The 23,863-nt window shown below is 32.6% G+C and overlaps 1 protein-coding gene across 1 annotated transcript in view; it reads left to right on the forward strand.

The window, feature by feature from the left end:
• The first annotated feature begins 2,998 nt into the window (after positions 1-2,998).
• Positions 2,999-23,863, forward strand: part of LOC130901330 (uncharacterized) — a 45,517-nt gene continuing 24,652 nt past the window's right edge. The window contains exon 1 of the mRNA XM_057812635.1: positions 2,999-3,305. Coding sequence (XP_057668618.1) covers positions 3,213-3,305 — 93 coding nt within the window. The 5' untranslated portion in view covers positions 2,999-3,212. The remainder of the gene's footprint in view (positions 3,306-23,863) is intronic.

Genomic DNA, 23,863 nt, shown 5'->3' on the forward strand with positions numbered 1-23,863 from the left:
TATGTAAAGGTATGGGGTCAAAAAATTCGTATACTTTTAGATATTTTAGCAAGTAGAATAGGCGTTCACTGAGAATGTTTTTAAATGTAATTTTTTGGGGAGGATACAGACTACAATGTTTTTACCACAAATACGTTTACGCCGCTTTAAAATGCACTCTGGTGTTCAGTTCTTTTGTAAACATTTTCATTTTATCTCAAATCACGGTTTAATATTTTGTTTTTATCATTTATAAAAGTTAGATCTGAAATTAATAATAATTTTTACATAACCTTTTATTCTACAGACTAGCAACTCAATAAACACATTTGTAGGGTTGGTCGCCTATAGAATTTAACGAAAAGCTATGAATATACAGTGTCTGGCAGGTGCTAAAGATAAGAACTATTTTTTAACATCTCAAATTTTCCTCGAATCCTATTTTTCTTCATACTACACATAACAAAAAACCACCAAATTTATTGTAAGAGTAGGCGTTTGACTGAGAATGTTTCTAATTGTTTATAGTAATTCGACAGTTGTCAAATGTTCCAAGTATGAACATTACGTCTTTGTTTATTTTCAAATATGAAAAATATAAAAGAAAACGAACGACGACTCGTTTTATGACACAAGATTAATCACTTATAAGAATGGGTATAGTCAGACAATCAATTTACGATGTCTGTCGGTGTGCTAAGACATGTATTTCGCTTGAAAGAAAGTCAGGATCAGGCAAAAAAAATTGCCAAAAAACAAAACGAAGAAGACATAGGTTTTGGTTGATAATGTTCACGGAAAACACTACTGTATGATATATTCACTAGGAATTTTGCATTTTCTATGTTGATATTGATTTCCATTTCCAATTGTATTCAACTATGTCCAGGAGCCTTTTTGTGCCTTTTACTTTGATATCTAATTGATGACCCTAGAAGGCTTCTTGAAAGATGTTTTCAGACTAAAAGTAAAACAGGAGTGGAGTGAGGACAGATCCCTGTCTAACACCTCTAAGGATTTTCTAGCCGCAGCTGATTGGTTCCAATACAAATTTTCAAAACAGAGTATATCTTACTGCTCTATGAAAAGTCTGTACGTTCATTAAATTTTTCGTTGCGGTATCATCATAACTCAGTTTTGGGATTCCAACTTTTTACTATGTTTATGGATTAAAATCAAACACAGAAGTATACACAGAAAAATCTTTATTATTGTGTCAAACTGAGCAATAAATTTAACTACAATTACAACTCATTTTTTAATATTTCAAGATTATGTTGAGCCATCTTTTGCTTGAAAGTATCAAGAATAAATCTTCAAGAAGCGAAGTATCACGCTATAGCAGTCCCGATCCCTCCTCCCGAGCGGTTTCTACACTAGATCGGTTACAAAGTGCAAAATTTTATAGCCAGCCCTGTATAATTATTATGTTTTTGACGATTGACGGCTAATCATTGTTAATAGATTTAGTATATGTTAATTGACGTGTTATTTCACACAAAAAAACTTTTTATGGTATTTATATTCATATTCACTAACCTAAAAAAGTGAATTACATTTCATTATTTACACGAAATAAAATTACTTTCATCTCAATTTACAACGTCCTAAAATCAAAAAGACAATTAAAAATCTTCTATTTGCATGATGCATTTCATTCCACATTTTTGTAGGGTTAATTTAACTTTATTCTAGAACCATGTATTAAAATTTACCTGTTTCAGGATTTTTTTTAGACTTCACGCTATATTAATGTATACAATTTTTACTTATTTTTAACGCCTTGGATACTATTATAAATTCCAACGAGACCCTAAAATACTTCAAACCAAGGGTAAATTTTAAGTAGGGTGAAAACATTATAATGATCGTTAATGCGCACTTGTTTCTTTTTGTCTTCTTTCTGCTTCTTCCATTCGTTAGTTCTCCCGCCAGCTTTCTTAGTTTGTAAGGTAACACAGAAGGGTCGGAGTAGTTGTGAGCACTGTTGCCAAGCATCCGCTGTTGTTATAAAACAACGAAAACTAAATTGAAAATAACTTTTTCTAGAAAATTTTCAAAAAATATCACAATATTTCAGTCAATAATTTTTTAAAAATAATATTCACATTTGCTCAGAATAATTTGATATGTCTACTTTATTCAAAAAGCGAAACAAAAATCCATCAATGACTAAATTTTCAATTATTTTTTTGTTTATTTTTGCTCTTATTTGATATTTTTGGTTTGACAAAATTTACCGAGAAATTCTGTAGATTCTTAAAAGCATTTAATTTTGATGCGAAACTAGATAAATGGCACAATTTCGAATGGTTTTTTTGGATGTTTTAAAAATCCTATACCCTCTACAAAGTAAGTTTTATCTAATTTTATGGGGTCTGGAAACGATATAAAAACGTGTGTAATTGTTCCGTTTAACCCTCAAAGCTTCGATGACCTTGAAAATTTAAGTATGTTGTAGTATTAGACTTTTCTATTTGTATCATATATTTTCATATAAATTTGGAGCAATTCATTAGGCAGAAAAGTGAAGAATGATTCCACAGTATACATTTTTCGAGCTTATTAGCAATCGCGATGCAATTATTGACCTAACCTAACTTTACCGAACCTAACTTAATCTCACCTAACCTAATCTAACGTAACCTAACCTTTTTTCTTTGGTGTCCCTTAGCGAACATCAACTCACATAACCTAACCACACTCTATACAAATCATCTAATTTTTGATGACTTTATGTTCAATTAGAAACTTAATTGCATGTGTGTATATTACTAAATGTAAAATTCGTTTTGAATTTCCTTTGGCCTCGTTTAAACTTTTTAATAATATATTAAATTGAATAATTTCTTCAATCTCATAATTTCTATAATTAAGTAATTTTCATAATTAATCAATGTTTTCCATAAAATATGATTTACACAACAGTAAATCATAACACATATGAATTCTCCCACTTTCAAATAAATGAGGCAACACTGTGCGAAGTCAAGTTGGTCGAGTAGAAGTTTGGAATTCCACACAATCACTACTTTACATTACTTAGAGAAGGAAGTGTCCGCCACGAGTGTATGTATGTGTTCATCTAACGAACACTAAATTTAGCGGTTATTGTAGTTTTAATAATTTGTTTTAATTATTAAGTAAAAGACTTTAAAGGTGGTGATAAACAGTGAAATACATTAAGTGAAGTGCGTTTTGTTTGTATTTTGGTAATTCTTAAGCCTATAGAAATGAAGTACAATACAATAAGTTCCAGTAGTCTTGGCAACGAACGAAAATCTACATTAACGATATACACTGACACGGATGTATCACCAAACAAGGTAATTTATTTTTTTTTGTAAATATTTGGAATTTCATATATAATTATTTTAAAAACAAGTTCACTATTGAAACGGTTATTTGTGTTTATCACTCATTACGTATTTGAAAAAGTGTGTAAGTAGATAAGAATATAGAACGTACTCAGGTAATTTTAAAAGTATTTAAAATTTTTTTTCATAAATAAAATTATAGGAATGTGGTAGTTTTGTTAGAATGTCCATAAATTTAAAGCAATTACATAAAAGAAGCTTCGTCATTTTCATAATAATAAATACAAATTTGATGGATTTTTTTAATTGTTAACTTATGAATTCATAATCATTAAATAATAACCATTAGTATTTACTTATGTGTAACTTTATGAAATATTGTGATTAGCTTGAAGATAACGTTGGTATGATAATGGTTTTAGACCCATCAGTATTATTTAGCATTTTTCTAATAGTTGAACAACAAATTCCATATTATTATTGTTTAATTTATTAATTTGTAAGTTTTCAATATATAATAGTATATCATTTTTTAATTCACACTATACTTTCAAGGACAAAAATCACTTATTTTGATGATAATAAAATTACTTAATAATATTTATATAAAATATATTCTACTTAAAAAAAAATCCTAAAACCATCATATTTATTTCCGAAAATTGTTAATGCTTTTCTTAGGCAAATATTTTTGTCCAAAAGTACATTCAAAAACGAACAATTTAAAAAAAAACAAAAGCCTGGGAAGATGAAGTTGATCTGATTGTCCATGCAAGATCTTGACATTAAGGCTGCTCTACATGATGCAAGATTAAAATATTTCATAGATTAATATTTCATGTCATTTGACATTATGTCACTGCATCATGGTTGCCATAAAAATTCCAAAAGTAAAATTAAACATTTTCCTAACCTCAAACTTTATTTAATATTTTGTGGACAGTTTAAAATAACAAAGCTACTTAAAGTAAACAAGAAAAAAGTGGCCAGTGCATTACTGGCAATAATTATATCTATATTTGCCTTGCTTTTTGAGTCTGATAGGCAGATTAGCTAGTAAATTAGATGAGAAAAACATAGAAAAATTAGTTGAGAATGGATGAAGAAACATTTGAAAAACTCTTAAGGAAAATGAAACGTAATACCAGCAAAATTAAGAAACTCATTTGCGCACGCTTTTGATCAAGAAATATTGCGTCTTGCATTGCAGTGCACGTTGTCTTGCATCATGTCAATCGGCCTTTATCGGTTTTGTGCCCTTTTTATTGCGTGCAAGCTGAAATCTAGTTACTTTTGTTTTAATTTAACAGATCAGCTGACTTTCGTAAAAATTAGCTTTGTTATTTTCATTATTAAACTTGGTACAAAATATTAGTAAAAATTTGAGGTTAGGAATTTGTTTACTTTTACTGTTTACAGCGTAATTTCTTGAACGTTCTATTGTATGTCAAGCGCCCTTAATAAATATGATAATTTAAGATTAAAAATTTGTTAGGTTAGGATTTCCTTTGTTCATGCTTTCTTTGTAACGTTGAGTTTCACAATGAGTATAAAAAAATTATTTCTTGTTGTTAATAGTAATGATACGATTCATAATATGATTTTCATGTTTTTATCAATCAAGAAAGTGTCGAAATTTTGATTTTCAAACTTGAGTCTCCTTTATATCTTAAATACATTATAATAAGTAAAAAAATGAAAGAAAATTCATGAAAATATTGATTTCTCGATGTTTTATAACCAAAAAATAAGGTTTGACTCATTTCTAAACGTTTACGTGAATTTGACATGGTTGAACATAACCTCACAATAAGTAAGATTATTTGTAGTAGTATTAATTGGTTAGTTTTAAAAGCTTTTCAATAATTTGTCCTGGTTGTACTGGTTTAATAATAAAAAAGTAAAAATCGATAATTGTAAACAATTACATCTTTGACTTTATTTCTCTCTCTACTCAATTCCTCAGTCATGAAAGTCGTGTTCTATTTGTAACGTCTTTATTTCTTTTCTTATTTACTTTTTCTAAATTTCCCCTGGTATAACACCACGTGAAAGGATTGGTCTGTGATTTGTTTCATTTGATCCCGTCTCATAAGAGATCGGTCTCTACTGTTTTCCCTGTACTTCTCCAACCACTATTGCAACAATTTCTTCGTCTACACATCCATCTATGTGGGTTATTGAACCCAAATATGTACTGTCTACATATCTATTGACATTTTTTCGCAAAAATTTAATATTTACCTATTGTTAATGATAGAATTGATAGAACAACTGACATCATTGCTATTTGTGAAAACTGGTGCTAGCAACTTATCTTGTATTTGTAAACAGATGATTAATATTTTCAACAATAAACCATACCGCTTTGCGCAAACATCAACAGACAATCTGAATGTTTAATGAGTAAGAATATAAACAGATTATATTACGAACATACGTGTCTTGTGACGAATAAAAAATTAATTATAATGATGAAGTTACATTTCTATTGAAGTTAATTCTTTTCAATGCATAATAGATTTTATTATCTTTAGCAGACGATTTTGCAAATTTACGAGGATTGCTACTGAAGTATTGAGATATGACAACACTGATGTCACTATGTCAAATCTGACATAAAGTTTGACATTTGAGTTGTATACAGATACTTGTAACATTCATCTTGGTCAAAAATAGATGATTTTCTATGACTCTCGACGTGGATTAAACCAACAGCAGTGTGCCGATCAAATCGCTTCCACTTTTGGCGATTAATCACCATGTCGATCCACCTGGTTTTGCGAGATCGTCCAAAAAGTAATTGAGCTTCCCCGTGTTGTTGTCTGCTCATGACCATTAGTTTTGGTGCCAATTTCATTGATAGAGTTGACTACCTCTTGTATACATGTTGATTTATAAATTCAAAGTTACAATTTTTGGATTTTTCAACTTAACAAAGTGGATTTATTACTAAATTACAGGTAATTTTCTCAATGAATCCGACACGAGTTGTATTATATACTCGGTGTACCTTTTCGGTTACCGGAAATATCCTCGTCCCGAGTTGGGTTAGGTTAGGAATTGGCGTCAAAATAACTTTGACATTGACACGACTACGAAGTACACAATAAGCTGACAAATGACAATCAACTGTCAATACTGACATTACTTTCAATTTCCTCTTGATATACCTACTAGAAATTTTTTATTCGCTACAAGGAATTGTGTAAAAATGAAGACGAAGAAACTTACGAAGAATAAAAAAATTGATTCATCAAGGTGATTATATAAATAGAAACACGTATGAGACTTGCGAAGGATGTGGTCGCTGAATCAATTTGGTTTTAATTAATATTTTTTTTAGAATGTATTCATTCAAGTACATTAATTGTATGAAAATAGAATGAAGAAGGTAACGCCGTATACTTTTCAAAGATGTTCAACTAGCCCAGTCAGATTGGCTTTAAAGAGGGGCGGAGATTTACGAAATCTCTAAGCAGCAAATTTCCTTCGGAATTCGTTGGGGAGGGGGTTGCTGGTAATCTAATTTCAAAAAGTAGAGGTACCAGACTTGTTTTTGCATCCGCGATCTCGATTTAAAGGGTTATTTTTTGTCTCTTGAATAATTCGTTTATTTTGAATTTTACACGAAAAATAGTTTTCACAAAAGTTGTCTAATATTAAATTTCCCACAATTTTGGTTCTCATCAATTTTTTCCTAGGATCGATTTTTAACGATTTATACCCGAAAAAAGGGGGTTAACCTAAGTATTCTATTATCGCGTTTATTATTAATGTTGTATTATTTTTTCTGTTTGTCTTTTTGGGACGCACGTTAGGGGCAAAGGAAAAGAGAACCTAAATTGCAGGAGATTTATCGAATTATTCAATGAACGAAAATTCTCCCCCACCTCTTCGCAGGTATAAAACGAAAAATATCGATCCCACGAAAAATTGATGATTATCAAAATTGTAGAAAATTTAATTTTGAACAACTTTGTTTATTAAAATTTTTCGCGTAAAATTGAAAATAAACGAGTTATTCGATAACCAAAAATTCATCCCCTATTTTCGAGTATAAATCTAAAAAAATCGATCGAGGAAAAAATTGATGACAACCAAAATTGTAGAAAATTTAATTTTGAACAACTTTGTTCATTACAATTTTTCGCGTAAAATTGAAAATAAACGAGTTATTCGATAACCAAAAATTCATCCCCTATTTTCGAGTATAAATCTAAAAAAATCGATCGAGGAAAAAATTGATGACAACCAAAATTGTAGAAAATTTAATTTTGAACAACTTTGTTCATTACAATTTTTCGCGTAAAATTGAAAATAAACGAGTTATTCGATAACCAAAAATTCATCCCCTATTTTCGAGTATAAATCTAAAAAAATCGATCGAGGAAAAAATTGATGACAACCAAAATTGTAGAAAATTTAATTTTGAACAACTTTGTTCATTACAATTTTTCGCGTAAAATTGAAAATAAACGAGTTATTCGATAACCAAAAATTCATCCCCTATTTTCGAGTATAAATCTAAAAAAATCGATCGAGGAAAAAATTGATGACAACCAAAATTGTAGAAAATTTAATTTTGAACAACTTTGTTCATTACAATTTTTCGCGTAAAATTGAAAATAAACGAGTTATTCGATAACCAAAAATTCATCCCCTATTTTCGAGTATAAATCTAAAAAAATCGATCGAGGAAAAAATTGATGACAACCAAAATTGTAGAAAATTTAATTTTGAACAACTTTGTTCATTACAATTTTTCGCGTAAAATTGAAAATAAACGAGTTATTCGATAACCAAAAATTCATCCCCTATTTTCGAGTATAAATCTAAAAAAATCGATCGAGGAAAAAATTGATGACAACCAAAATTGTAGAAAATTTAATTTTGAACAACTTTGTTCATTACAATTTTTCGCGTAAAATTGAAAATAAACGAGTTATTCGATAACCAAAAATTCATCCCCTATTTTCGAGTATAAATCTAAAAAAATCGATCGAGGAAAAAATTGATGACAACCAAAATTGTAGAAAATTTAATTTTGAACAACTTTGTTCATTACAATTTTTCGCGTAAAATTGAAAATAAACGAGTTATTCGATAACCAAAAATTCATCCCCTATTTTCGAGTATAAATCTAAAAAAATCGATCGAGGAAAAAATTGATGACAACCAAAATTGTAGAAAATTTAATTTTGAACAACTTTGTTCATTACAATTTTTCGCGTAAAATTGAAAATAAACGAGTTATTCGATAACCAAAAATTCATCCCCTATTTTCGAGTATAAATCTAAAAAAATCGATCGAGGAAAAAATTGATGACAACCAAAATTGTAGAAAATTTAATTTTGAACAACTTTGTTCATTACAATTTTTCGCGTAAAATTGAAAATAAACGAGTTATTCGATAACCAAAAATTCATCCCCTATTTTCGAGTATAAATCTAAAAAAATCGATCGAGGAAAAAATTGATGACAACCAAAATTGTAGAAAATTTAATTTTGAACAACTTTGTTCATTACAATTTTTCGCGTAAAATTGAAAATAAACGAGTTATTCGATAACCAAAAATTCATCCCCTATTTTCGAGTATAAATCTAAAAAAATCGATCGAGGAAAAAATTGATGACAACCAAAATTGTAGAAAATTTAATTTTGAACAACTTTTGTGAAAACTATTTTTCGTGTAAAATTCAAAATAAACGAATTATTCAAGAGACAAAAAATAACCCTTTAAATCGAGATCGCGGATGCAGAACAAGACTGGTACCTCTACTTTTTGAATTTTGACTACGAATAACCCCCCCCCCCCAACAAGTTTCGAAGATTTGCTGCTTAGAATTTTCGTGAATCTAAATGACTAATTCGATTGGGCTAAATGTAATATTAAAGAAACACGACATGAATTATAAAACTTTTCAGTACATTGTATTGCAACTAATTTATTTAAAAAAAAACTATTACATCACTACATTCCTACGCTGCTCTCTATTATATTACTTTTTAACTATCTTTAATAATTTATTTTGAAACGGCATTGTTCGAAATGAAAAATCCAAGTAATTGTTTAGTCAAAATAGACATAATAAATATTCCCACAGAGCTGAATTTTTGTGTAGACATTCATTTTACTACACTATCAAACGGCTTAATCAAATGCTTGAGGATCCGATCGATGGGCGCTTCAATCAACACTTCAATCTTTTGATCAAAACTCTCATTCGAAATTGAGAAATGGAGGAATGTAGTGCGTATAATTATGTCAAATGTAGATTAGGGGTGGCTGGCTTTAGCATTGGTTGCTGTGAAGTGGAGAAACCCCAAAAAGAAAAAAAAAAGATGGTGGTTTTTATCAATCACCAACAATGCTTGGCTACAAGATACAAACGGATTTCTAAACTATCAATCACGCTTGATACAATCAATTTGCTCAAATATTTGATCAAGCCGCTTGATAATATAGGGTCTACTTTAGAAATAAGTTCCCAGAAGCTCCCCAAAGTTAATGAAAGATCAATATTTGTGCTTTTTGATTTTATAGCAAAGATTTAACGTTTCTAAAATATCTATTTATCACCTAATCAAACTTCTTTTAGTTCCTAAACATTTGAAGGCAATTTTTGTAAAATGTTTAATTTTTCTGCAAGATATATTAAGATAAGGGCTTAAGCTTTAACTATTAAATAATGTTACGTTCATAAATAGGAATTTTAATATAAAAACTCAACCTAAAAATGACTGTTACAATAAGTGACTCCATCATTTCTTTAATCGTATTATTAACTGTATTCTCCCAGTTTTCAGGACTCCCAAAAAAACTGTTTCATATCACTTTTTAAAACAATTATTTTTTTCTTGAAATTTCCCCTTTTATCTATGCCAAACAGATATTACAAAAATTTCGTAAAGTTCTTTGATGATTCCATATTTAAAATCCCTAGCTGCATAATCTTCCGTCACGAGTTGTCTAATCTTCATGACAAGCACGATCACTAGTTGGCACATTGTAACAGAATTCAAAATATTTAAAATGACCAAGTTTCGGATTAGTAAGTAGGTTTTGTACATAAAACTAGACTATAAGAAAGCGTAGGCCTAATCACAAGACACGCGGAAGTTTTTGGTAGGGCCGATGACCCGAATTGCCAATTCCGTCAAATAGGTGAGGAAATTAGGATATCCTAGTGCTTCAAAGCCAATAATGAAGAGCTTCTATTAGCGAAGAGACAAAGGGGACGGATTAGGACGGAAAATGCATCCCCATTCTTAGTTAACAGTAATATTAGAAACATTAGTTTATCGCGGGCAGTTATTACTGTACTATATCTGTCGGCATCATTGAATAAACAAATACGGGTGTTTGTTTAACCTTCACGACTGTTTCAATGAAAATGATGAGTAACATCAAATTTACCCTTATGATTTAGTTTGCGTTTGATATTTTAGATTAATTTTAATTAGGTTCAATTGCTTAGCCGACTGTACTTATTATTTCAATTGAACCGTTCATTGACGCTGGTTTCTTCATAAATGTTAGACCTCAAAAGTTACTACGTTTTTTATCAATCCATAAGCAAAAAGGATGGCCGGGGACTGATGATATAAAAGTTGTAAGCCAAACTAAAGTTGGTAATTAACTTTACCAATACTCTTTTTCAAATTATAGATCTTCAAAATATTAATTTAGTTTTTTTTTTAATTCCAGTATTGTTCATTTTTATATTGTAAACAAATTTACAGTATTACCTTGAAGACAGAAAGGGACTTCTTGTAAAGGTTATTGATTCATAATTTCTGTAGGGATGAAATTATCAAAAAAAGATTTTCCCACGCTTTAAACTTACAAAAATGTACTCTTGTTCACATTTGATGAATTGCGTCGTTTGGCTGATATTGTCCATTTGATTAATGCATTTTCGAATATTTACTTACTGTAATAAAAATAACTCACGTGGAGGTGTGAAAGAGAGGATCATTCCCCATAGTTCTTTTCGCTTATTTCCTGTCTTCCTGTCAGTTTCTAACTCCTACTGCTTAGATCGTCTTCATCCATTTTGTCCTAGGCTTGCTGCGTCTTTTCCTACAACCTGGATCCCATTACATCATATTATATGCTGTAGATTTTGTTCCTTTTCTCCATATGTGCTCCAGTGGAATATTTACCGATTTTCCGCCTCTACAGATCTCTGAAGTTCGATATCTTCGTAGTTTAATTGAAAAACCTTACAACACCTTTTTGCGACATCTTAACTCGCTGAATTTTGATTTTTTTGACAACATATTTCGCCGCTGAGCTCGTCAGTTATTTCTTGGATCGTTCTTACCCTATATTCCCCTTCAATAACGTTTACTGGTTCCACTGTTGTTCTTATTATATTTCTTTCAGTTCTTCTCAGTTTTTCTTCATCAATTCTTCTTAGTGTCAGCTGATTAGGTACATCATTACTGGTTTAAACATCGTTTTATATATATAAATTGTAACGAGCTAGCTATATTATGAGCGGTTTCTTGTGGGAACGTAGCAATGAAACACCAAAGTGGACTAACTTTAATATATTTTCCAAGCTTTCGAATACTTATGTATTCATTGTCTGGGACTGAAATTACAATAATTAATTGAGATTTTCGGTGGCTTTGAATCGTATTCTTGTGAAAAATTTTAAAATTGATAGGTTTCAAAATTCAATATTCATATTGACGTTGATAGAATTATTGATTAATTGAAACATTGTTTCTGGTTATAATAGGAATTTTCATTAATTTTCAATTGGTTAGATTATGAATGACGTTGAATTTTTATAGGTTAGATAAGGGTAATTTGTTGTGAATGATGTTCAATATTGATTGGTTAATTTATTGGTAACATTAAATTTCAATAGTTTATGTCGTTTTGAATGTAGTTAAATATTCATTGGCTAGAATATAAATGACAATAAATTTTATAGGTTATAAGTGAAGTTGAAATTTATAGGTTAGGTGAGGTTAGTTGGTTGTTAATGGCTTCGAATTATTATAGGATTTGTTTTTCCAAAATCTAAAAGATATGCATAAATAACACTAAGGTTATTTAAATCAGTTTTCTTGATAATTTTTTACAATTTGAATAATGAATTTTGAAATTTTTTACAAGAATACAAATTTTATTATTCTTATACATATTTCTTATATTGTATTTGACCATAATTTCTGTGCCAGACGAAGAATACATAAGTATTCGAAAACTTGGAGAATATATTAAAGTTAGTCCACTTTTGTGTTTCATTGCCACGTTCCCAATAAGAAACCGCTTATATATGAGTTTCGGGAAGAGTTTACTTTCCAATATCTCATTAGAACGGAAGGCCTCTCCTTTATTATTAATAATAATGTCAATGTTATTAAACTTTTCTGTTTCTATGAATTTGTACTCGCCAATTTTCATCTATCCGCTTCCCCTCTGTAATTATCTCGTTTAAAATTGTCTCCATTATAGATCTTCTATATCATCAACGTAATCGATTACTTATCCACCACTTAACCTCAAATTTTCTTTATGTAATCAACGATCAATATTATTTTTTTTCCACGAATCTTCTTTAGGAGGAAAGTGTTGATACCCCAACCACCCCATTACAGGCTTCACTTGCACGCGCCTACTAATTAATTTAAGCGCGTTCCTCACCTTTTTTATTTGCATGATTACTCAACTAAATATTACATCAAAATTATCCTTTTTATTCACCATCATCCACGAGATTGTTTATTACCCGTGGGTTGGGGATACCAAGGACACTTATTGTTTATGTATTACATTGACAGGACACAAATAAAACTTCGTCTATATATATGCTAATGTTCTTTATTATATCAGGTCAATGTATTGTACAATGTATTCTTATCTATGACTTATAATTCCGCCTTACAACACCAAACTGATATTGTCGTTTCAACAATATCGTTTCTCTTTGTTTTAGTAATAACCGCAATACAGGATGTACATTGAATCATTCATGTGGGGACATCCACTGACATGTTTTTGGAATCGACAAGTTTTGTATTTGGTTTACGCAAACTGAAAATTTCTGAGAAATTCCAATGTATTGGGAATTCAAAATTCAGTCCCACACTCTATAAATACACCAATTACATTTTGCAAAATACCAAAAAAAAAACTTTTCTTTTGTCTCCTTATATTATATAAAATATAGGTAACAAGTTTACGCAAGAAATTGGAATTTGTTCAATCAATTATCTAGGTACCTACCTTTCCAATAAACACTGATTAGTAAATAAATTACATGTTAGACATGTTACATTTTTACACAGTAGCATTTCAGAAGAAGGAACCCAGTTCCATCCAGCAAATATTTCGATCGATTATGGCTACTTTATAAAGAAAGAGTGTAGAAAATTTTCTGCTAAAGATGCAGGAGTACCGCAAGGAGCAGCTCTATAATCCTCGCGAACTTAGAGACAAGAACATCATGAAATTACTTCAAAACGACGAATAGTCTTTGAACATAGAGATGAGAAACAGTAAAAGCAAAGCCGTCCTCTACAAGAAGAGAACGGTCAACCAATCCGATCAAAACATCGAAATAAACGACGAAGACGAAGAAAATCATTGGAGAGACAAAAAGGTCAAATACTTGGGCGTAACAATCAACCAACGATTCGCTTTCAACTAACACGTGAAGAACATCGTGGACAAAGAGACAGTCGAGTGCATATCTTAGAGGATTGATCGGTAGAACTTCAAACTAAGGTTTGTAAAAGAAGTACTCTCGAACCGATACCACAAAAAGGTTTGTGATCGGTGACTACCGCTATATCGGATAATGGGTTCTAGGCTCCAGCAGGATTGGCTTGACCGGAGCTAGCTTCTGCGGAAGACACCTCAAAATCTTTTACGCTTGAGGAACACGCTACCGCCAAGGTATTCGCTGTGATGGAATGTGGAAGCGCGATACTCAATCGACGTCACAAGATCAGAGTAATCTTAATCTGCTCAGATAGCAGAGCTGCCATATAACGGCCAAAAGGTGTGCTCTGGAGTTCAAGAAAGTCCTACAAAATCTTGTGAGTGATTGCTACACGATCCAGCTAGTTTAAGTGCCCGGTTACTCGGGCGGACTCATTCTTCAAACTGGGATTGGCGAAAATACCGATGTAGCTAAAAGTTTTGCTATCGCCTCTCTCAACGGTCTTCTTACAAGGAGCGTAATCATAGATAGAGATGCCTGGCATAAGACAGCAAAGGCACACATAGATGGACCTTGTGCTTCTCAAAGGACATGAGCCTTTGGTAACTTCAAGTGAGGCACGACGGGCCTATCTGAAGTATGAAGATAAACGGTGAAAGTCTACTAGACCACAAGTTACTAAAAACTGAGACCAAAAAGGAGCTATCAACAGTTTCAGATTCAAAGGAACTACACCAATTATATTAGAAAACTCATGAACGGGGGAAACAACTGCTACGATAGGTTGAATTAGGTTAGTTAGAAGATCCAAAAAACAACAAATTTAAGACATAAGAATGAAAAAAAAAAACAGAAAAGACTCTATAAAATACATGAGAAGGTAGAAGAAGGCGATGGACCACTCAAACTAGAGCTTTTTTTACCAAAGAAGATTAGAGATACGACAATATAAAGAATCGTGATGACAAGGATGTACAACCATCGGAGCTAACTCACTAAGAATCGAAAAAACCTCCTAGAATCCCCCTCAGACCTAAAGGGAGAAGTCTAAGTGCGACAATCCAGACTAAAACCACGATTAGGTCTTGTCAAAATTAAGTTTATGATCGAGATCTGTTTAAGGTAAGGAATATTGTATTTAGGTCCTAAAATTTCACGTATTGTTCCGAGTGGTAGATTTGAAGATGATCTTTCTGAGTTAAGAGATGGACATTCTGCGATTATGTGTTTTATAGTCAATTTGCAATTGCAGATGCTACATTTTAGTACAGTTTTCACATCAAATAAGTAGCTATGGGTCAGTGGCGTATGATCTAAACGGAGACGCTTTAGAAGAACTTCAAGTATGCGATTTTTCGGTAGTATCGACCATGGTTTTACTGAGTCTTTCACTCCAAGAAGTTTGTACATTCAATGCAATTCCATTAATTGAGCAATTTATTCTTTAAGATTGTTTTAATATCGGCAGAAGTTGAAAAGTTCACGCATTCCACACTATCACTATTTACAGCTTCCTCAGTGGCCCAGTCTGCATTCTTCGTTGCCTTTTATTCCAGTGTCTGAGAGGGGATCGGAAAAAAATTTATTTTTTTGTTGTTGTCTGTGTAAATGTGTACAAAGTTTTTGTACCCATTGAGTATGTTATTAAAGTGTCCTTCGATTAGCGTTTGGTTGATGTGGTGTTTATCGAACTGGATAATGAATTTGGTGCCTTCTATTGTCCATGGTGAAGTCTGAGAAGATTCGATAGAAAGTCATTCAGGAAGGAAGAAATTTAATTCACTTGGATGTGTTTATTTAAAAAAATATTTGGGAATTTCTTGGAGAATATAATTAGAAATATTGGATTTTATGGCTCCCCTGATTCGTAGTACAGACTTTCCACTAGTGTTGTTTTGAATGCACCTGTTATCAAACGTAAGGCTGAATTGTGAAAACTGTCGAGTTTTTTCAAAAACGATTTTTTAGCTGTTACATATACAATTGATCCGTAGTCTAGTTTTAATCGAATAATTGTTCCGTACTGTCTTGAAATTGAGAGTCGATATAAATAGGTCGTAGCTGGGAATTAGTCTTTTAACTTGAATATACAATGTGTTGAACAAATTATTAATTACTCCCAGATTGAATAAAGAGGGACGCCCTCACATATGGGAAGAGCTAATTCTTGATTTTGTGAAAAGAGAAGTGAATAAAGCTTTCTATTATTTTGCTCAGAAAATTTAGACCCGGCATGTTCTATATGACAAGGCTACTAAACAACAACTAAACGCCGGATTTACCGCCGTATTTTGATAATCAACTTTTTTACTCGGTTTTTACTTATGAAAGGTTCGGAAAATCCTCAATTCAGCTATTCCGCCCAGCAATAAATTCTAGTTCTCCTACGCTTATCTCGTTTAAAATAAAACTTGTTGTTTATATTTGTTATAAATCTCTCGTACCAGCTGCAAGTCTATCTAAATTTATTTATCGTTATTTTTTGAATTAATTATCTCGCTTTGTAATCCGTTGAAGTAACTAATATCATTTAGATCAAATTTAGATTCCTTTATTAAATCCTGATGATACATTCATAAAGAATCTCGAAGACGATCTTGTACTGTTAAGACTTGTTTTTATATATTATGATGAAATGCATACCAAACTTAAGAATCACGAACACAAGATTATGTAACATATTTGAAACCCTAAAACCAGAAAGCGAAACAAATTTACGATACGAGGCGTGTCCAATATATTAACACGCTTACGAGGATTTATCGATAAGTTCCATGCATAAACAAAATATGGCGGTACCATAGCAACGAACAATAACGTATTAGAAGTGTAAGTGTAAAGTTTGACGTCAAAAAAGTGAACCAGAGTTACGCAATAGATTAAAAAAAAAAGATGTCTACCGAAATTGTGAAAATCGAGCCATCATCAAGTACCTGTATTTAAAAGGGTTAAGAGGTAAGCAGATTTACGAAGATATGCTTAATACCCTTGGTGATGGTGGGAAAAATTGGACTGCAAGCTTCAAAAGAGGTAAATTTCCCATTGAAGATCGGGAAGGCCAGTTTCTGTGTCAGTCCCCGAAAACATCGATGCAGTTCATGACATGTTTTTATTAGACCGTCGAATTGGGCTAAAACGGATATCTGAAGCACTGAAACACGTCAATTTGGACATAGGAAAATTTTCCGCAAAATGGATTCCCAAATATTTGAATGTTGACCAGATCTGTGCTCGATTTGAAAACGAGGATTTATCGATAAGTTCCATGCATAAACAAAATATGGCGGTACCATAGCCACGAACAATAACGTATTAGAAGTGTAAGTGTAAAGTTTGACGTCAAAAAAGTGAACCAGAGTTACGCAATAGATTAAAAGAAAAAAGATGTCTACCGAAATTGTGAAAATTGAGCCATCATCAAGTACCTGTATTTAAAAGGGTTAAGAGGTAAGCAGATTTACGAAGATATGCTTAATACCCTTGGTGATGGTGGGAAAAATTGGACTGCAAGCTTCAAAAGAGGTAAATTTTCCATTGAAGATCGGGAAGGCCAGTTTCTGTGTCAGTCCCCGAAAACATCGATGCAGTTCATGACATGTTTTTATTAGACCGTCGAATTGGGCTAAAACGGATATCTGAAGCACTGAAACACGTCAATTTGGACATAGGAAAATTTTCTGCAAAATGGATTCCCAAATATTTAAATGTTGACCAAATCTGTGCTCGATTTGAAAACGATGTTGACTTCTTAAACCGAATTGTTACTATGGATGAGACTTGGGTACATTTCTACGACCCAGAAACAAAGCAACAATCGATGGAATGGCGACACTCCGGTTCTCTAAGACTTAAGAAATTTCTTGTCCAAAAATCTGCTGGAAAAGTTCTTGCTTCAGTTTTTTGGGATTGTCATGGAGTAATCATGATTGATTTTTTGGATAAGGGTAGAACAATAACTGGAGATTACTATTCGACATTACTGACCACTCTACAAGAAAAATTAAAGACGCGGAAAGCTCTCTAAAGGTGTTTTGTTTTTGCAGGACACAAATCGCATGTTGCCATTTTAAAAAATTCGTGATTTAGGGTTTGAATTACTAGAACACCTCCTTTATTCACCAGATTTCTCTCTGTCCAACTGAAAAAATAATTAAAAGGTCTTAAATTTTCTTCCAACGAGAATATAATAAAAGCTGCAGATGTCTGATTTGCAGAGCAAGAAGAAACATTTTTTTTTAAAGGTCTAGAGACGTTCCAGGGGTTCGCTGTAATAAATGTATCCAATTAAGAGGAGAATATGTTGAGCAATAAAATATTTTGATATTGAAATTTTGTTTGGTTTCGAACCTCCGATCTCCGTGTTGGAAATCAAAAACTTCGACAAACAAAGCGCCCCACACTTTTTAGTTTGATGTGTTTTTAAGTTTTTTTAAATAAGTTTCTACTATCATGGGATTTTGTTTAATACTCTGAACGTTGTGAAAGAAACAACGTATACTCCAAAAGTGAGTAGAATTCGACTATGGGGGAAGCATTCACCAGGCTAAATGCAAACCAAAATTCACGTCTAACGTGATAAGTAAACGGTCAAAACATTGTAAGCTCAATAACATGGGGTTAACAGAAGAAGCTTTGTATGCATTATGTCAATCAGAGGAGGAAGAGGACGTTTCATGTTACTGCAGTAGTTTCCATGCAATTCGCAGTTTTAGACCACCATTATATGTCCAGTCGAAGTCACCTGTATCTGTTTTACATTGTTTTTAGATGTAGTATTGGTGGAACGTTTCCCGTGACTGTCATCCACGTTTGTGGAACGCAACGTCCGCAGTATATTTTCATGTCTCTGTGTAACCGTGTGTGCTTTTCAACGATGTCCAAACACGTGATTTCAAAGAAAAAGACAATCGTTATATACCACCATTCCCTTTTCCCAATATTAATAATAATTGGATTGATTTGGGCTTAAGTAGATACTTCTTGGCAATATTTTTGTTTGTTTCTAAAGTTAAAAGACAGAATCTGGGACTTTTGTACCGAGCAAAATATAATTCAAAAATTCCAATTCAAATTTAGACCCGGTCTTCCTAGTGATAACACCATCACCAATCATCAAACTATCGTAACTCATGCAGTAAACCGAAAACACTGCGCCGTTGCCATCTTCATAGATATCCAGAAGGTTTTTGATCATACCTAACACGTCGGACTAGTTAGGTAACTTGAAATATTGATATATTCATATTTCATCATAGCCCCCTTTCCATGCATCATTTATACGTATGATCCCCCAAATACTCGTCACCAACTAATTGTTTCCGTCCTAGACATACGCTCTCAACGTCAAATCTCAAAATTTCCTGATTCAATTCCCGTTTGGTGCAGGAGGTGGAAGGGGGCTGTGAATTCCCAAAAAAACTCAAGGCATCATCTTGAAACACCCCAATACCCGGAGAAGACCATTTCCGCCTTAAAATTCAACTTGATGTTTTGGGGAAAGAATCTCGAGGTTCGCAGGGAGTAATATTCACTTACACGTTCAGATGGACGGCTGATCTGAATGAAAGCGAGTCATGATAATGGCACATCAAGAAAAATCACCCTCTCATCCTACTTCATACGTGTAAAGCCCACATCTGTTCCAAAATCGAATATAGAGCAAATGCTTACTGCAGTGTACGTAACCATCTTGTTTTACGAGCGGTCCATTATCAGGTACTACTAATACGTGAACGGACCATCGAATCAACCAATTCCTTTCCCAAAAACAACCTTCACGTTCCCAAGATCACCACCCTTTCCTCACAGCCTTAAGAAGAAACTTTCCTATCCCCCCTTCGGCTGCTAGCCTTTCTTTTCCTTTTTCCTTCTTTCTTTTATTCTCATTTCATTTCAAATTTCACCATTATACATTTCTAAATCCACAACCCCAGCCCTTTGGAGGAAAATTGTCCTATATCAGAACCATACCTAAAATATTCCGACCCAACTTAATTTCGGTAATATAAATTACAAACGTGGTTCATCTACCTTTGAATACGATTTTATTTCCATATTTTAGCATGTCCTCTATATTTTATTATAATCAGAAATTTGATAAATGTTACCAATGGAAAAGTATATTTTGGTTACTGATTACACTGGCCGACAAGATTTTCGTATCTTTATATTTATTAAGCTTTAACACGTACCACTTTTCAATAGTTAATTATCCCTGTTTATAAACGGGCGGTTGAAATCGGTAAATTTTATGGCCGAAAAAGTACCCGAACTGTATTATTCAGAATAATAAACATAAAAATTAGTATTTTGTTGAGTTGAGTGGTTCTCTGTTAATAGTGCAAAAAGTGATTATAAAAACGAAATCGAATCAAACGCGCTGCAGCTGCAAAACTTCTCCTCACAAATTTTGCTATATTCGTGGAGAGTTTATGGTAAAATCACAAGCTAGGCCATTTTCAAGAAATGTGAAAAAAGCGTATTTCAAATATTTTGGAACTTTAATTGGAGACCAAAACAAAGAGTCGGCCCCCCACGCGTGCTGTGTAAGCTGTAGCGTGTCATTGGTGCAGTGGATCAATGGAAATGCCTTTTGAAATTCCAATGCTATGGCAGGAACCTACTAACCATGACGACTGTTATTTTTTTCTAAGGTTATTCTAAGAAAGGGAAGCACAAAATCGAGTTTCTAAATTTGCTATACGACCTGTTCCCCATAACGAAGATTTACCACCGCCTTTAGATCCGCAAAATATTGTTTTAGAAGATACTGGAGGCAACGTATCATCAAGAAGCTCCGAAGAACAATGCATCGACTCCAAGTATCAGTTCCAGCGAGTTCAAAGTGAGTTGAATGATTCAGCACGTGATTTGGGATTATCAAAGCAACAGTCTGAACTTCTTGCTTCCCGTCTTAAAGAACGAAACTTGTTTGCCGAAGAGACGAAAATTACGATCTTTAGCAAAAAGAAATGCTGCATTTTCTAAATTTTACAGTATGGAAAATTCGTTGAGTGCGTGTACGGATATTGATGGTCTAATTATCCTTTTCACTGCTTCATGAGGGCCTCTCTCACTTAAATTTTTTGTGCTGAGTATTTCTACATCTAGGTTTAGGTTTTCATTCAAATAATCATCGTTTCTACTGACATTTCACATTTATTGGAAATAATTTCTTTTAGCATTAATTCGATTGAAAAGTATTATGAATCAAGTTCCAAAATTTCATGTAATGTAATATAACCAATAGCGACTTGAGAAAATTTATGGATCTATTTTAGTCGGTAGCACCAGTTGAACATTGAAAATCTTGTGCTCAACTTTAGACATGGTCCGCATCACGGAACTTTCGTCTAGATCTACTAAAATGGACAGTAGCTCTCTGAGAAAGCCTTACTGGCTCTACTATAGAAAGGCGTCGCAGTGAAAAGGTTAAAGAACTTGATATTGAGCATAATCCCAGTAAGTGGCGCCCATTTATTTACTCGTCTATATACAGTTCAAAAGCAGTGTTATTACACAATGGAAATTTAAACCCGTCTATACCAACTGCTCATTCTGTGAGGATGAAAGAAACTTCGCTTGCTTTTAGACAAAATTAACTTCAACTACAGTTATAAGTGGAAACCTGAAGGTGATTTGAATTTTAATGAGACTTAAGAAAGGGTTTACGAAACATTGCAGTTTTCTTTGTCTATGGGACAGTCTTGCAGTAGATCAACACTATGTAAAAAAAATTGGCAAGCAAGAAGTGAATTTCAACTGAGATCTCAAAGTGTTGAGTTTATATTCCTTGTAGATCTCAAACATTTCCTTCTGCCCTCCTTCACATTAAACTTGGATTGATAAAAAACTTTGTAAAGTATATAGATGAAGACGGCGATGGATTCAAATACCTCAGAGAAGTCTTTTCCCAGTTGAGTGATGCCAAATTAAACAAAAATATTTTTATTGGGCAACAAATAAGAAAATTGCTGGATGATGACAATTTCGCAAAAAAAGCTCAACAGACAGGGACTTGGAGCATGGAAACGCTTGTTAGTTAGCAACAATATGGATCCAAACTACCAACAGTTAGTTGATAAACTTCTAGACGCCCACAAATCCCTTGATGCTCGAATGTCATTGAAAATTCATTTCCTCCATTCCTATCTGACATTTTTTCCCGAAAATTTGGGAGCAGTCAGCGATGGACAGGGCGAAAGGTTCCACCAAGATATTAGAACAATGAAAATTCGGTATAAAGGACGATGGGATTTTTTTGTTTTTAATAGATTTGAGGCATGTTTATAAGATTTAAACTATTAATATTGTCAATGTATACGATTTAAAATACGTGAAATTATTTCCATTTTATCACAATTTGCTATTAATTCTTGTCTTACTAAAGAAAATTTCTTTTGTTGACCAGTGTTATTATGTAAAGTATAATTTTTCGTATTCTTTTACGAAATTTTACATTATTCCAGTTATCTAAGCCCCAATCTAGGTCACAACATTTACAAGTAATTAATGAGAAAGCATAAGCAATTAATACTAGTAATCAGAACGTTGCATACTTGAGAAGCATTTAATAATGCGAACACACGTAACGTTCGTAGTGTTATAAAAATCTACACATGTGGGTATATTACGTACCAACGCTATACATAAAATTTCGTTAAAGTACTTAGAGACGTATCGCTATGAATAACAATTGAATAGGAAACTGGAACAAACATTTTCATTGTTAATTGAATTTATATTTTGTCAAGGAAATTGTAAATATTGAATGTTAAATAGTATATGTTTGACAATAAAAACTAACCAAATTAATTTTAAAAACAAAAATTCCTTTTTTCTTTCTTCATACACTTCATTGTTTTTATTTAATTTAATTTTTCAATCTCCAATCTAAACTTACTGTTAACAATAACAGAAACCTTGATAATAACGAATTCTGGATAAACAAAATATTGAAGTCGAGTTTAATCGTAATCTAAGGAGCAAAAACTTTAGAAACAAAATTGTTTTTCAACGTAATCTCCTTTGAGCTCCATGCACTCTTCCCAGCAATGTTCAATACCCTTTTTTGAATAAGAATCATCAAGTTTTTCAAAATCTTTGACCATTGAGCCATTTTTTCAACTCAGGGAACAGATAATAATCCAAGGGGAATAAACCTTGAAAATAGGGTGCATGAGATAGCAATTCAGACTTTAATTTATTAATTTTGGCCATTGCAATAAAATATGTGAGAGCTGATGCACTGTCTTCTTCAACACTACTTTCTCAGCTAAATCCGGCCGTTTTTGCTTGATTTCATCGCTCAAACGTTGCAATAAGTTCGCATAATACTCGCCGTTGATAGTTTTTTCCAAAATTATCCTACGCGCATCTCAAAAAATCGACGCTACGATCTTGCCTGCAGATGGAACGGTCTTCGCCTTCTTTGGAGCTGGCTGTCCCATTTCAGTCCATTGTTTTGATTATTCTTTTATTTCTGGTTTGAAGTGATGGACTCATGGTTCATCCATGGTGCAAAAATTCGGCTTTATTTCTGTGAAACATTACCAAACACTCTATGGAAACATCATCCCGACGCTGCTTTTGTTCCATTGTAAGCAAACGCGGTACCATGTCCAAAAATTCAGTTAATATGCGATGTATTGCACTTTGGTACTACTTTGTGGATTTTTTTTCAACTTTTCTGGAGTCGACCACCACTGCGTCTTCGCAGGTCGTACGGCATCGTTTAAACTCTGCCAACCAATTTCTTACAGCTGATAAACAAAGAGCAGCCTCACCCAGAGTAGAATCTAATTTGACGATGACCAATTTTTTCCATGATTACAAATTCACTGAAAAAGTTCACTATTGATGGCTTCCAAACAAATAC

This window comes from Diorhabda carinulata, chromosome X (genome assembly GCF_026250575.1).
Source record: "Diorhabda carinulata isolate Delta chromosome X, icDioCari1.1, whole genome shotgun sequence".
NCBI classification, from domain to species: Eukaryota; Metazoa; Arthropoda; class Insecta; order Coleoptera; family Chrysomelidae; genus Diorhabda; species Diorhabda carinulata.